We start from the raw sequence: 16,223 nt of genomic DNA on the forward strand, positions 1-16,223 counted from the left end.
TCACCAAAATCAATGCCCAGTGGTGTAATGATGAATCTGAAAGGAAATTCAGGCATTTCTGGAGACCACTACACTTCATTTTTGACATCGGGAAGTCAACAGGTCTTTGGAGGGCCCCCCTGCACTGGCATCAGGGTAAGTTAATCTCTCAGAAATATCTTTTAAATCATCATCTATGCCTCCCTGTACATTTTGTATGTCCTTTGGTGTGACACATAGAAAGGATTTAACCAAAAAAAGGTTTCAAAACTGCTTATCTTATATTGAAAACAAGTAAATGTCAATAGATTCAAGGTCATGAGATGATACATATGACTAAGTGCCTGTTTGGAATCAGAAATAGAAAGTGTCCAATGGTGTGACAAATACTTGAGCATCACTCCATAGGACCTAGTCATCACACCACAGGAAACAAATTAGCCTCTTACGAGGTACCATGTCCTTGTTTAATCTATAAAGGCAATACATATAATTTACCAAGAATTGCTGTAGGATTTTAAGGGATACATATATCATATGTTCTAATATATCTAATGCTTTGCTGGAAGATGTTCTGTACAGATTTTTCTTTAACATTTTGTGATGGGGAACTCCCCGTCTATATGAACATGTTTGGAACTGGCAGGGAGGGGGTTAAATTTCTCCCTGCCAGAAAAGCATGTGAGAATGTGGCTGGAGCTCTAATCCACAGGGGATAAAAGCCAGGGGAGAGGCCCTGGCTGGCGGTGAGAGTAGTGTGTGTTTTCAGTTTGGAAGGGTGTGTTCTTTTGTTTGGGAGTTTGCTTTTATTTTGTATAGAATTAAAGGAAGACCTGGAACTGACTGTTTATTTTGTAAGTTCATTTTGATTATTATTTTTTGAACCTCTTTTTGTTGGCCCTTGTGCCTGTTTGACTTTTTGTTTAATAAAGAACTTTATTTTGCCTTTACTCTGTCTCTGAGCCTCAATCCACTCGCCAGCCTGTCACACCTGGTGTTAGAAACGGGATAGCACCACCTAGAGGCTCAGAGCAGTATTTTTTTGTTGTTGTTTGTTTCCTGGAATTTTCTTTTTGGGGGAATTTTTGAATTTTTGTTGAATTTTTGGAGATTCTTTTGTACCTTTCAGAGAGAAGAATGGGCAAAAGGCAGAGGAACCAGAGGCAGCAGCAGCAGCGGCCGCAGCAGCCATCACCAACCCAAACCCTGTGGGAAGACTCAGCGAGCTTGTTCCCGTGGTGCACCTGGTGCGGGAAGGATGACCACCGGTGGAGGTCATGTCCGGATGGGCCAATTGCTAACTGGTGTGGGCGTTGTGAGGAGGACGGCCACAACTGGGAAGGATGCCCCCACAATCCGGACCAGGAGCAACTACCAACCCCGTCCTCGGCAGCCACCCCACCAGCACCGCCTTCGCCACCATCACGGGAGATCTGGGAGTGGTTGGTGCACCCCGAAGCGGACTTCTCCCACGACCTTCCCGTCGCCATCAACATGCTGTGGCATCGAGATGGGAGGAGTAGGAAGGAGAGCATCACCAGAAGTCCCTCCAGGAAATGTTCACCATGGTCCTGGCATACCTGGTGATAGACATGGGGGAGATCCCCCACCTTGAAGAAATGGGGGTGGAGCCGCCACTGCTCCCAGAGCCCAGAGAGGGGGAGCTGCCGCTCCCAGAGCCCAGAAAGAGGGAGGAGCCCGAACGTCCACAGCCCGAGAGGGAGGAGCCCAAGCGGGAGGAGTCGGTGCGTCCACGGCCCGAGCGGGAGGAGTCGGTGCGTCCATGGCCCAAGAAGGGGAAGTCCACAGGCCCAGGGCTGAAGGGACCAGCAGGGAAAGAACAGCCAGAGCTGTCTCTCCCTCCACCTTCAATAGAGGGGGAACAGCCAGAGCTGTTTCTCCTTCCACCGCCAGTAGAGGGAGAACAGCCGGAGCTGCCTCTCCCTCCACCTTCAATAGAGGCGGAACAGCCGGAGCTGTTTCTCCCTCCACCGCCAGTCGAGGAAGAACAGCGGGTGCTGTCTCTCCCTCCACCACCAGCAGAGGGGGAACAACGGGCGCGGTCTCTCCCTCCACCTTCAACAGAGGGGGAACAGTGGGCGCTGTCTCTTCCTCCACAGCCAGCAGAAGATGCTGGAGAACCCACCCAGCCTCTGTACCGGCTGCTGAGGGAAGCACGGAGACAAGCTGCCCGGTGGCTAACAGTCACAGCGCCATCGCCTGGGGATGCTTGTTCGCCATCGCCTGGGGAGGCTAACTACTCCACCTCACCTGGGGAGGCCAACTGCTCCGCCTCGCCTGAGGGTTGCCTGCCTGCCCGCATCGCCTTGGGTTGCCTGCCTGCCCGCATCACCTAGAGAGACTTTCAGTGTGCTTTCTCCTAGGGATGCTGGTCCACCATCGCCTGGTGTCGTCATTGGCCCGCCGTCGCCCAGGGGGAAGGTGCTGCCATCCCGAGAGTTAGAGAGGATGGAGCTACCGTCTCGAGAGCCAGGGGTCCAGCATCGCCAAGGGATCCAGAGGGAGCCGGGCTGCCGTTCCCGCCTTCGCCACCAGAGGGAGCCCGGTCGCGAGGGTTCTGTCCTGCTGGGTGGACGCCAGATGGGGAACTAAATATTCCACCTTGGCTACCCCCATGGTCCACGGACGTCTCCCCGTCCCGGGACCGGACAAAGGACTTTGGGACTTAAGGGGGCAGGTGGCCGAAATATTTCACCTCCACCCCCCCACCCCCCCACCAGTGTAAGCAATTATTGTGTGGTCCCTTATAATTAGGGGTCTACTTAAATCGCGGTAAATTTACGTTTTTTTCACGGGTAGGTTGTGGAATAAAAAATAAATATTTGGGATTACGCGGACCTGTTGAAACATTAAATAAACCTAAGTAGACAGTATTTCAGAACACTACGAAGCCTAAAAATAGATGTACTTGGTTCCTTACTAAAACAGAGTGCTGTCATTTGTTAAAGGCAAGCATGCAGCATCCCCCTGCAGTTGACTTGCCCATACATTGAGACTGTACATCTACATCCACTAAATTGGTTGGAAGATAAGGCAAAGCTTTGCCAAGTTATACAGCTGTAGAAAACGATTAGAAACAGCCCTAAAACTCAGTTACCCAAGGGCATCTGGCATACTTTAATAAAGGCAATATATGCAGCACGTTCATTTTCATGTTATTTGTCCCATCCAATAATTAATTTTATTAGTAGAGTCAAAACAAAGAAAACGTGGCTATTTGGGTCTACAATTCCAACTGCGAAAAAGTAAGCAGCAGGTTGAAGCGAGGTGGCTGTGCTAGATCGTTACTGATTTAACTTGCCGACAGGAATACTTTTTGTCTGGGCTAACTTTCCAGTTTGGTTTCTGAAAGTTGTTTATTTTACGTTGTGTTCAGCAGCCTTTGTAGTAGCCTTTTGTTTAACGTGCGATTCTGAAGCTAAAGAACGATCGATCATATTTTCTCCAGACACATTAAGATATGCAAAATAATTACCTCAATCTGCATGTACAGTTCCTCTGGGAAATATCTTGAAACGATCATCAGCCAAAATATACTTTGCTTTTTTTGTCGTCCATTTCTACTATTTTACCTCCAATGTTGACAAATAGATTTGAGCAATCTAAATGAAAACAATGCAGCACCAACTTTGTCCCGCCCCCTACTGCACCGTACAGGTCACAGAAAAGAAGTAAAGACACACCGATAGGCTGATTACAACTTTGTTGTCATTTGAATAATAAACAACAATGTTAACCGCTTTGGAGATTTTTTTTTTTTTTTGCAAATGTTATTTGTGGCCGTTTGTTTGTTTTTTGCTCAAGTGCAATGCACACAGGACGGTGAAGGAATAAAAAGGGTTTCTACAAAATGAAGATACGTAGTTTGCGTCGCTTGCGTTGTGCAGTAGTTCATTTAAACAAAGTTTTTTTTTTTCCTCTCCATGCTTGTCTGTATGCATTGGCCCCTAAAAGGAGGTGAATTTTGCAGTGACCCCTCAATTTCACGATTTCCGCAAAATCGCAATTTACGTAGACCCCTACTTATGATTGTAACTGTTCTCATTGTTATCATTTGATTTAGTGTGCCATTAACCTTTGTACTGCAGAAACACTTCATTTTCCTACTACTAGTACCTCCTTTGCATAGCTATGTATGGGCATATTTATCCATGCGATTTATAACAACAAGATTTTGGGAAGAGTGTTAGCAAGACAGAAATCATTGATGACCATCCCCTCAGTATCTGCATTACTGTCTTACTGCCTCAGCTACCAGGCAAAGGCGGCTAGGAGAGAAGTACAAGTATTCTCAAATCAAGTACCTCACTGAAGCTAGACAGAAAAATGAGGGATATTTGTAAAATAAAAAAGAAAGATGTTGTCAGTCATATCTCAGAGCCAGAACCTTCACCTTCATACTTTGTGAATCTGTCACAAATCTAAAATCATCAGCTAGCATGATCAGTGGAGGGATACCTTTGAACCACCTACAGTACATCTGCCGTATGACCCTTTTTTCCACAAAACATGTATTTTACATGCACCGCTTTCCATGTAGCATGTAGCAATTTCTTTGTAAGGAATAGACTACATTTAATGGAAATAATCTCGTGAACTATAAAAGTAGAATGTCATATTTGTTTTTCATACTTAATGTTACTTATTCTACTTCATGTTACCTGTTACTGTGTATTTTGTTTCAAAATGTTTCTCCATTGTCTAGCTTGTACTTCCTCATTTGTCACATCACAAATCATTACCTCATCATTGCAACTTAAGTGTATCGTCCAATAGTGTGACATCAGTCCTACGGTGAGCCCGTTTAAAAATTGGTATGAAAAATATTATGAATAAATGTTAAATCAGTATATTTGCACAATAAAGGAAAACTGAATAAAACCAAGTTATTCAAATTATTTTATTTTAGACAGGAAGAGTTTTTGATTAAGAAAATCAACTGACAGGCGTCAGCTATGGCAAAACTGATTACCGTTAGACCACAGTCTCTTATATAAGACTTTCAAAAATGGTGTTTTGGCCAAGGTAACGACACTTATACATTTAGATTTGATAGCTACTTTTTTTTTAGTTTCCCCAACCATTGTTATATATCCATTTTTTTAAAGAAAATGTGGTCATCACACCACAGAACATTTTTAGGCCACGAATACTGCAAAAAATCTGAAAATTAATTAGATTTGCAAATGTACATTCAGAAAGGTAAGACCTTATAAAATCCAATGCAAGGTTATGTGGTTTTTTAAATTTGGAAAACCTTTTGTCTTTCACCCATATATATTCTTGAAAGCATTCATGCACAGCAAAATTTACAAAAAGAGGTTCCAACCATAAGGCACTTTATATATTAATGTCTCTGCAGAGTTCAAAAAATGGTTAACAGCAACGATATAAGCCAAGTGTATTTTGCTTGATGACGCTCGCAGAGGCAAGGTTGGTACCACACTCAAAAATCGCATTCTTTTAGACTTGACCACTAATAATTATGAGTCCGATTCCTCTTGCATTTGGTTTAAAAACATTTTATTAAAACAAAACATGAACCAAGCACAACGTGTTGAGGTGTGTTGATGAAGACGATACAGTGCGTCTTCATCAGATTCCTATCGCCCGACGTCCGGGACAACATTTGTGTGCCGTTATGTTTTGCCCGTCGGACAAGAAGTTTTTATTTTTATCTATTTATCTGTATCTTATTTTTCCTATGTTCATTTTTTTGCTAGGAAAGACATGCCGGGTATATTTAGAGAGCCAAACAAGTTTCTGAAAACTGAATTGCGGATGTGTTTATGGCCCACCCCTATCACTTCCGATTGGCTAGCTGTGGAAGAAGCTGATCTTCTATTGGTTACAAAGAATCCCAGAAGTTTACTGTTTAGAAGCATCAAGACAAACTTTCCTTCGCAATTTTTTTTCTTTTGATTTTAGTGTTACCAACCAAGTTTGCATATTTACAGATTTAAACTCTAGATTACAAAAAAATTGATTTGTACTAGATTAACAGAAATAATATTAGTTATTCATTGGACATACACAATCCATCAATTTGTGAAACTATTAAAACATGACTGACAAATATGTTTATAATGACAGAAATGAAATGCTTTTATATGAGATTATCTGTACAATATTTTAGAATAAAACACAGTAAATCTCACTGCAATGTGTTTATGTATTAATTCATTATATGTGTTTATTTTTTAGTGAGTAGTGCAGGAAAGTTGCCATCCCAAACGCCATCAGGGTATGAAACCAGGATCACCCTGCTGCAGCAGTGTTCTAGTTAGCCATAATGGGACAAGATCTTAGATAAGGAAAATGTTGCACATGGTTTAAAAAAAAAAAAAAGAAATTAAAAAAAAAATGGTCTTTGCAGAATTTGATGGAGCTAACTGTAAATATTGTGTCATTTTGGTAGAAAAACAGTACCAAATGCAGAGAAACTTGACTGGTTAAACGTGTCCTTTAAAAATCTGGGGTTCAGCAGTTACAAAACAAATAATGTCAAGAAAAATCAGAATTCCACAAGGCAGCAGGAATAGCTGGTAATGACTTCCCATTTGTGATGGAGCAAACTAAAACACCTGTACATCTGCTGGATTCAGCTATAGAGAAAGAGTGGGAAAAATGGGCAGAAACTATTTTAATATTTGAATAACAATTATTACTTATTACAGTAGTACTCTTAGTATGTTACTTACATTTACTAGCAAACGTGTTCCAAACTGCACTGAAAGGAACATTTCCTTAGTATGTCGTACATTTGTTGAGGTGAGGTGGGGTCACAGGAAATCTTTTGTGCAGCTTGAAGAATTTAGCGAATCCGTAAAGCTACAAAGCTAGATCCGCCCCTGTTAATCCTTAATTGACCGTGTTCACTGTTAAATGAAACCAAAATCCTACAAGTTATAGTCTACTTTTTTGTATGTATCTTGTGCAACACGGAGGGGACAAAGTAGATTTTTCTAGCATTTTGTCCCTTGGACAATTTTTTTCAAAAATTGCACACACTGATGTATTAAAACACTTTAAAATACAGTGTAATAAACCTTCAAACTAAAGCGGGCTGTTGGTAATAGACTGAATCTGCCAATACTGCTGTGATGGAGTCTGTTATTTACAGATAAACAGAAGGGCCAGCTCAAGCCCCAGCTAGATTTGGTTGAATCCAGACCTACAGTCCTTGACATGCTTCAAGAACTTCAGTGATTATATCTACAGTACCCAGTGCCTTGCCACCACAAACAAACTAGAACTGCTACAGATCTGGAACGATGTGGAGAGGTAAGGAGGGGGAAGCAGTTTACTATAAACTAGAAAACCAGCGAAGAGAGATACACATTGTTTTGGGTCTGATTTTTTTAATGGAAAAAGGCTTGTAGGTAAACACAGGAAACAGAGCTTTGAAGATAAAATACATCTCTGATGTCAGACTAATTCTTCAAGGACAAAAGTATGCAAGTCAGATTTGCCAAATGTCACAGTCCAAGGTGGTTTCATGAAATGTATACGATTCAAGTGATTCAATGAATATGCTCTCTTGAAAAATATTACATTGTAAAAACATTTACCTACTTCATTCCTAAACTGACTAACATCCATTTTGTAACATCCATTCACTTTGTTTAAAAATAAACCTTGCCGCTTTTCAGAAACTAAAAAAGGGAACTGCAGCATTTAAGTGAGAATTAGCAACTAGGAAAATACAAAACACCACCAGAGTTCCTCTTTGTCACAATCACAGGGTTTTGATATGATAGGAGCACCGTACACAAATCACGAGAAAGAATTTCACCAGATAATAGTTTCATTTATATTGTTTATAATCAAGGTTTACCAAGATGCACATTTTGATGCACAATCAAACGAAAACAAAATCACATATCAAAAAACATCATACTAGTGTTCTGTACTCTAAGGCAGCAGATTTATCTGCACAAAACAAATTAATATAACTACGCAGCAGAATTTGTACCGGCAATAAGAAACCCCCCAAAAGACTGCTGCCCACAAATTTTCTTCTGGTTTAGTCCGTCCTTAGAATTATTGGTACTTACAAGGAGTTTGTAGCATTATACATTTCTAAATTAGTTATTGATGATGAATAACATAATGGCTGGTTTTACAGGCCACGATTAAAACGAATCTAGACTGCTTTACCCCAAAACACTAGGTAGTCCAACATGAGTGCTATTAGGGTCTGTAAAACCAGCAGTTACTCTTTTAATGTTAATTAAGTAGGATGGCAACAGTTACATCTAAATAACATATAAACTTAAAATATTCGATAATTATATAGATGAATTCTACTGCACAAACGTTTTTGGCGAATGTTGAAAATAGCAGTGAATGCGGTGAACCCCGTGCAGGATTTTCTATTTTGTAGAATAAACTGCAACACGACAGCTTGTCTAAATCAAAGGACTTGAACTGTCAATACAAACAACTTAAAAAACGACGATGAATGTCAACCTTCATACATGTAATACAAAGAAACAAACTGTACACAACAAATACAAGGTTAAAAAACAAAACAAAAAAAAACATTCGTCATCCCTACAGCAGTTAAAAGGATACTGTACTAGAAATGAAAACAAATGTTTATCATTAGAAGGGTATCTAGTAATAATAAATACGTTCATTTCTATTTTTAAAAATATACCGTGTTTTTTAAATAAATAAAATACACTGTACTGTACCTGTTTCTGCACATCTGCATCGCTGAGTGCCATGGCTGCGGCGAATAAAAGATGGTTAGGATAAAACTTTAACAGCAAAATTATCTGAATATATTGCAGTCTGCTGAAGATAGTCTTTACTCTTGCCTGTCAGTGCAGTGTTCGACTCGTCTTAAATATCTCTCTCTCTCTCTCTCTCTCTCTCTCTCTCTCTCTCTCTCTCTCTCTCTCTCTCTCTCTCTCTCTCTCTCTCTCTCTCTCTCTCTCTCCTATTTCAATTCGAAATGATCAGGGTTTTTGCTGCAATCGCTAGATGTTAAAATGTCCAAGATCTAGTCAGCTGACTGTCGCCAACCTCCAGCTGAAACGGGATGCACCCGTCACATGACCTGACAAAAAAACGATTGCCAAAATAGATATATATACAAATACATTGAATATATTTTATAAAGTCAACCTAAAAAAAAAAAAAAAAAAATCATACGATTTTTTTTTGTAATTATATAAATGTCCCTTAAAAAACGAATCTGCATTTTTCACGATTTTCACATGACAAAAAAAGGGAATGCAGAAACCCAACTTTTTATATTGATTAATACATTAAATGCGGTATCAGCTTCATTATTGCTTTAGCTTCTGTATCTATATTTAATAATACAAAATTAAATAAAACGAAGAAATGCAATTATTATTTCTGTTAGTGTCACATGACAAATACAGAAGCAATCAACCGATTGCAGCATATTTTACGTGGTTTTATTGTGCTGTGGAATTTAGAAATATTTTAAATTATTATTTTTTTCCAGACAGTTTTTTTTCAATTGTCAAAACCGACTATGCATACACTTGTAAGCTGTGAAGTTTAATTTTGTAACACCAATAGCTGAATGAAATAAATGCCCTTGTAACCAAAGACATGGTTGGGTCGCAAATTATTCATTTTAATAAGCATTGCATAAATGATGCGTCAATTCCCATCATATTATGTAATGGTGTTAATGTTTTTATGCCAATAATATGCATCCCTTTAAAAATAGTATGTATTTGCACCTTATACGGATAAATAAATGGAATGTAATTCATTGTAAAGTTGCTCAAAGTAAATATTTTATAGATGGGCCAAACATGCATCGTATGACCTTTGACACATGGTCATGCCAAAATGTACTAAAAACAAAACAATGTATTTTCATGACGGTCAGTATAAAAAACAAACAAAAAAATACATGGAAGCGCATTCTCAATGAACGTAATAATAATATCATCACAAAGTGTGTTTCACAGACTGCCCTTTGACCCTCCCATAGTGTTGCTGTTTGTAGTTTATTTCTGCCCCCATGATGGCCGCTCTGCCTCTAAATTAGGAGCTTGAGTGTATAGAGCAGTGGAGACTCAGACACACTCAAGCGTGGTCCACAGAGCGCTGACACACACTGACTGACGCTGTGAGGTAAGGAGAAGAGCGAATTCAGAAACGGTCTGTATATTTCAGCCTCCAGCTGTCATTTAATTTTCTGATCAGGTCCTGGAAAAGAGAATAACGTAATGCATGTTTGCAAATGATTTAGTTCTTCTGTACAGTAAGTTGCATTATTATTCGAAGCGCGAGAAAACACAGATTGAGATCCAAGCCAGGTAGAGTGGGTGAGAAGAGAAATCACAGGGTGTGTTTGGTCGTCTAACTTTCGCTGAAATTTTAGGTTATTAGGTTGTATATTTTTGTTAAATTCTCAGCCATTCCCGTTATTCAGAAGAACTTTGGCTAGATTAAAAATAGGAGTGAGATTTATTTTCTGTAGTCATATAACCATGACACAACAATATATCTGCATACTTTAAGTTTAAGTTTAATAATTGTTCTGTGTAGTTTACAAAGCGAGGTCTGGCATTCTGATTGCACTTTTTAAAGGTCATGACATTTTTAATGTCTGAAAGTTACTTGACAAAGATATGAAACAGTTTCCGAGTCCCAAATTAAAATAAATATTGAAATTAAAATGTCTAAAACATTGTAGTTGTTTTTAAACGTTTTGTTTATTTATTTAAGATGATTTGAGTAACATTTTGCAAAAAAACGTACAGAGCCTTCCAGCATATTAGGCGTGGGCTGTAGTGCTGCATAAGAAACAGTGGCCAACTATGGGGAATATCGCGAAAGGTAAAAGGTGATCTTTTTTTTCACTTTATAGCAACACAATAAAACAAATAGCCTCAGCAAAATAGGATTTACGAAGCATTCCACCACAACTGATCAGCAGCCATGAGCAATACAGGGAGCAACATTAGGTAATTTGGAAATGTAGCTGGACTGCTGTGTAATGAAACACATGTCCACTATGTTAGGATCAGCTGATAAATGCAGCCTGCCTCTGCATTCAATGCCTAGCTTAACTGTGTGTTCTGATTGACACGTTTGTGAATCCTCTGCAGTCCCTCTCTTCCTCTTGTCACTTCTGACATCACATAGAGCGATTAGCATTGGTCTTCTACTGTATGTAGTGACAGAGACAGTGGTCCTTGATTTGCACAAGGGTTACAGGTGCACAATTTACCCCATACGAACAAAGATTTTCTTCTAACCACAGTACAACTAAAATCTAACTTTTAGGCTTTGCATACTACACAATGTATTTCCTGTTGGAGAGTACCCACTCTGTGTGACTCTATTACTCTTCCTAGAGAGAGGCTCAGGAAATGTAAAATGCCAAGGTCAAATGGTGAGGTAAATTGAGATAGGAATGCAGGGGGAGGTGTTACATTTTCTAATCTTAATACAAGCCCAGTTCCCTGCTGCAGTTTCCAGCAACTGGAAATAAAACTCCTGTTACATAACAGTTTCACCCATTCTAGGTTTTACTACAAGCTTGGTTAGCCACAGTGTGTACAGGTAACAAGCTCAGGTGTGTCGTGTTAAACTCATAGTAAAACCAGGAATGGATGAAAATGCATTGCAATGGGTGTCTTCCAGTCTTTTGCAGTTAAGAATTTGAATGGGTCCGAGCAGGTAGATAAAATCCCATACAAGGGTTAACAGCAGAATAATTTGAGTGTAGAGTGTTAAAATGGCATGCCTCCAGTGCTGACCGTTGCTGGAATTTCAATTTTGAAACAAAGTCCCTTCAATTTAGTTATTTTTGTTTGCTGTAGGACACTGAGATTGACTGACCAGGCTGTGTCTGTGCGAACAGTTCTTCGATGGCTGCTGCTGCCCGCTCTGCTACTGTTCCGGAAGGGTTTCATTATGAAACAAAGTACGTCGTTCTCAATTACCTGGGCCTCCTTGCACAGGACAGGCCGCAGGGGCAGCAGGGTGCTGCAGTAGAAGGTAAGGCTGGGGAGGTAAAGGAGCCAATATTTCTGTAGCTTGCGTTTAAGAAACAAGGGCAGTATTCTGGCCAAGGCGCCAGGTGTTTTGCGGTGTCTTGCCAGCCTGCAGTGTAACACTGACCCACCCCCCCCCTTTTAGCACACACCCATGTGCCTGACAGGAGCAAGTCAAGGTTTTTACAAGGTAGCTTCTGCTCTTAAAGTGATTGCAGGTAACAAAACAATTCCCTAACTCCTTTCAGTTGTGCAATTCTATTGGTATATACAGGTCTCAAAATGTGCAGTTTATAACCAAAAGAAACACAAAAAAACAAACACATACCTTTATTTTTAAAATACAAATGGTAACTTGCATCTTTTCCAAGATTTAACCACAAAAAGTCCAGGTTTAGCTAAATAAATAAATGTTAACACATTTTTAAAGTGTTTTAAATTTGAACAAACTAATAAATCTTTGAAAAAATACTTGTAACTTAAGTCTTTTATTATTTTTTTAGTGTACACTTGTGATTTACATTAAATCCAGGGAAAAAACACCTGTAAAAACATTAGAGTTTTATTTTAACACTTGGTGCCCCATACATGGAAGCTGCCATTTGGGCTCCGTTCACTTCAGTTTCGCTTACACTCTCCACTTCAAACATAATTTATCCTGTTGACGATCCTAGAAACAGGGTGTTTCATTCCAATTCGATTTACTGGGATTGTTTTGCTAGTCAGAGCTATCCACATTCATTTTCTAACTTACTCCTTCACTATTGGGTCATTCCATGCCAACTCAACTAGACGACGGGCATTTTGTTGCCCGACTGTCTCAGAGTTTACTAGAATAATTCATCTGGGGGTTTTCGGGCCCACTGAGGTCAGAAATGCTAATTTTTTTGTTTTTCTTCTTCTTCCTTCGAGCTGTGACCTGGCAAAGGTCAACCTGAAGTGAAAAAGTGACCCTGACCAGAAAAATCACCCTGGACTCAAGTTAGACACTACCATCATGTGTAGCACCTAATTCAACTCGATGAATAGGGCTTTGAGAAAAAAATACCAGGAGTACCTATTTCACTTTTGGCAAGTTGCAAGTGTAGGCCGAAATAACTCCCATGGGAGGGGCTCCAAAAAATCGTCCACATTTTTGGATTGATGTTTATGCGATCTACAAAAATCAAGCAAAACATTTTAGTATCCATGAAGTTGCATTTATAATGCATTTGAGCATTGCTTTTGGCCACTTTGGTGAGGCTAAAGTACCACATAGTCCTAACTGAACTGGTGGTGTTCTTCAATTTTGCATTGTCTGGGATTAGATCTAGAGTAAAAGTGACAGGGTGTGCTTCCAATGGCACTAGCTTGGAGCTGAGGGGTTATGAACTTGCGTGTGGAACTTAGATTTCTTTGTTACAGTGACGCATTTGAAACTACCAAAACCTCAAGTTCAGTGCCTGTAGTAAGTATTCACCCCCCTTGTTTCAGCCTGAAATCTTGATACATTTAAATTGGATTTTCTTTCCTTTGATTTACATAACTTACTCAACACTTTCAATGTGTGAAAAAATTGGGGTGTGCAATAAAAGTGGTTCACATCATTTCAGATTAAATACACCTTTTTCTGTAAGGTCCCACAGTTGGTTAGTGCATTCAAAGCAAAGATACTACCATGAAGACCAAGGAGCTTTCAAAACAACTCTGGGATAAAGTTTTGGAAAGGCACAGATCAAGGGAGGTGTATAAAAAGATTTGAAAGGCATTGAATATCCCTTGGAGCACAGTCAAGTCGATTATTAAGAAGTGGAAGATATACGGCACCACCCAGAATTTGCTTAGAGCAGGCCATTCTCCCAAAGTGAGCAGCCGGGTAAGTGGGGCATTGGTCAGAGAAGCCACCAAGAGGCCAATGACAACTGTGAAACAGCGTTCTATGGCTGAGATGGGAGAATCTGTCTGTGTCAACAATAGCTCAAGTACTCCACAAATCTGGCCTGTGTGGAAGAGTGGAAAGAAAGAAGCCATTTCTGAAAAAGTCCATGTAAAATCCCACTTGGAATTTGCAAATGTGGGAGACTCTGAAAAGATGGGCCGATAGATTCAGTGGTCCAATGAAGAACAAATTGAACTATTTGGCCTAAATGCAAAGCATTCTGTCTGGCGCAAACCCAACACAGCACATAATCCAGGTAACACCATCCCTACTGTGAAGCATGGTGGTGGCAGCATCATGCTATAGGGGTGCTTTTCATCGGCAGGGACTGGGAAGGTTGTCAGGGTAGAGGGCAAAATGGATGGAGCTAAATACAAGCAAATCCTTGAGGAAAACCTGCTTCAGTCTGGAAAAGACCTAAGACTGAGATTCACCTTTCAGCAGGACAATGACCCTGAGGACACAGCCAAACACTGGAGTGGCTTTAAAACAAGAAAATGAATGTCCTAGAGTGTCCCAGTCAAAGCCAGGACTTGAATCCGATTGAGAATCTGGCAAGACTTGAAGGTTGCTGTCCATCAACGATCCCCATCCAACTTGACAGAGCTTGAACAATTTTTCTAAGAAGAATATTGCACGATCCAGATGTACAAACTTGGTAGAGACTTACCCCAAAAGCCTTACAGCTGTAATTGCTGTCAAAGGTGGTTCTACCAAGTATTGACTCAAGGGGGTGAATACTTATCTAACCAAGACATTTCAGTTTTTTTTATTTTTCATTAACTGTTGTTTCACAATAAAAATGGGGGAAAAAAATCCTATTTAAATGCATCAACATTTCAGATTGTAACACAACAAACTGTGAAAGCATCCAAGGGGGGTGAATACTTATATGCACTGTAGGTGCATTTTAAATATTACAAACTGATAGAAAACATGAAGACAGCTACATTTGAAATTATACTTGGTTCAGATTAATACTCTTGGGATTATTTCTGGTGGGATTGTTGCTTCATGTTTTGAAGGGCAAAAGACAGTTTGTTTACTTAACTGACCTGTTCTACCATAGTGATTTCATTTTCTTACAGCAGCCAAGTCTATTACACTATGTAACACAATTTTTGTTCCTGGGTAGTAAGTGTTATTTCCTAATTGCTTATGCCTCAAAAGTATAGAAAATGGCTATTATTCCCCACAAACTTTGCTTTTGTGACCAGGACAGTGATATTTTGAAATTTACCTATTTCCAATGAGAAAATGGTCTTTTCGTTCACACAGAAAAAAACAACATATGAATCCAAATTAACATGTATTTATACTAAAGTAATACAAAAATGACTACAAAAGATTTAGAAGTGAGTAGTTTTTCAGGATTTACGATTATACTGTAAATGACTTTCACGAATCAGCCCCCAAATGTAGTCTCCCATCATGTTCTCGTTATACTGTCCTTGGTAGCGGCGTTCAAAGTCCAGTATATCCTGGTGGAAGCGCTCACCTTGCTCCTCCGAGTACGCTCCCATGTTCTCCTTGAATTTATCAAGATGAGCATCAAGGATATGGACTTTGAGGGACATCCTACAGCCCATTGTGCCGTAGTTCTTCACCAGAGTCTGAACCAGCTCCACATAGTTTTGGCCTTGTGATTACCCAGGAAGCCCCGAACCACTGCGACAAAGCTGTTCCGTGCTGCTTTCTCCTTACTATTGAGCTTATTGGGGAATTCATTGCACTCCAGGATCTTCTCCGACGAAGACACCGGCTTTGACCTTTGCCTCAGACAGCTTAGGGAAGAAGTCTTGAAGGTACTTGAAGGCTGCCGACTCCTTATCTAGAGCTCTGACAAATTGTTTGATAAGGCCCAATTTGATGTGCAGTGGTGGCATCAGCACCTTCCGGGGGTCCACCAGTGGCTCCCACTTGACGTTGTTCCTCCCCACAGAGAACTCGGTCCGCTCTGGACAGTCCCGCCTGTGGTAGTGCGCCTTGGTGTCCCTGCTGTCCCAAAAGCGAAGATAGCAGGGAAACTTGGTAAAACCACCTTGGAGACCCATCAGGAATGCCACCATTGCAGCCTCTTGATACCATCTCAGAAAAATGCAGATATGTATCCACTTAGGCAGCTGGAACTAAACTGAACTGGTGGGCTTAAGGCCCCTGTATTTATACTACTATGCATATTACTGGAAAGTTCTAGAAGTTACTCCAAGTTTACTCAGCACTGAATCCATCTGGAATGTTCTGGAAAATAGGTAAATTTCAAAATATCGCTGTCCTGGTCACAAAAGCAAAGTTTGTGGGGAATA

The 16,223-nt window shown here is 40.2% G+C and overlaps 2 protein-coding genes across 2 annotated transcripts in view; one reads left to right on the forward strand and one right to left on the reverse strand.

Moving 5' to 3' along the window:
- Positions 1 to 8,930, reverse strand: part of LOC121318607 (V-type proton ATPase subunit E 1-like) — a 40,685-nt gene extending 31,755 nt beyond the window's left edge. Inside the window, exon 1 of the mRNA XM_041255471.1 lies at positions 8,700 to 8,930. Within this exon, the coding sequence (XP_041111405.1) occupies positions 8,700 to 8,732 (33 nt within the window). The 5' untranslated portion in view covers positions 8,733 to 8,930. The remainder of the gene's footprint in view (positions 1 to 8,699) is intronic.
- A 1,091-nt stretch (positions 8,931 to 10,021) lies between these two features.
- The window catches only part of LOC121318608 (bcl-2-like protein 13), a 42,063-nt gene continuing 35,861 nt past the window's right edge, over positions 10,022 to 16,223 (forward strand). The window contains exons 1-2 of the mRNA XM_041255472.1: positions 10,022 to 10,128; positions 11,826 to 12,003. Coding sequence (XP_041111406.1) covers positions 11,874 to 12,003 — 130 coding nt within the window. The 5' untranslated portion in view covers positions 10,022 to 10,128; positions 11,826 to 11,873. The remainder of the gene's footprint in view (positions 10,129 to 11,825; positions 12,004 to 16,223) is intronic.

Source organism: Polyodon spathula, chromosome 7 (genome assembly GCF_017654505.1).
Source record: "Polyodon spathula isolate WHYD16114869_AA chromosome 7, ASM1765450v1, whole genome shotgun sequence".
NCBI lineage: Eukaryota > Metazoa > Chordata > Actinopteri > Acipenseriformes > Polyodontidae > Polyodon > Polyodon spathula.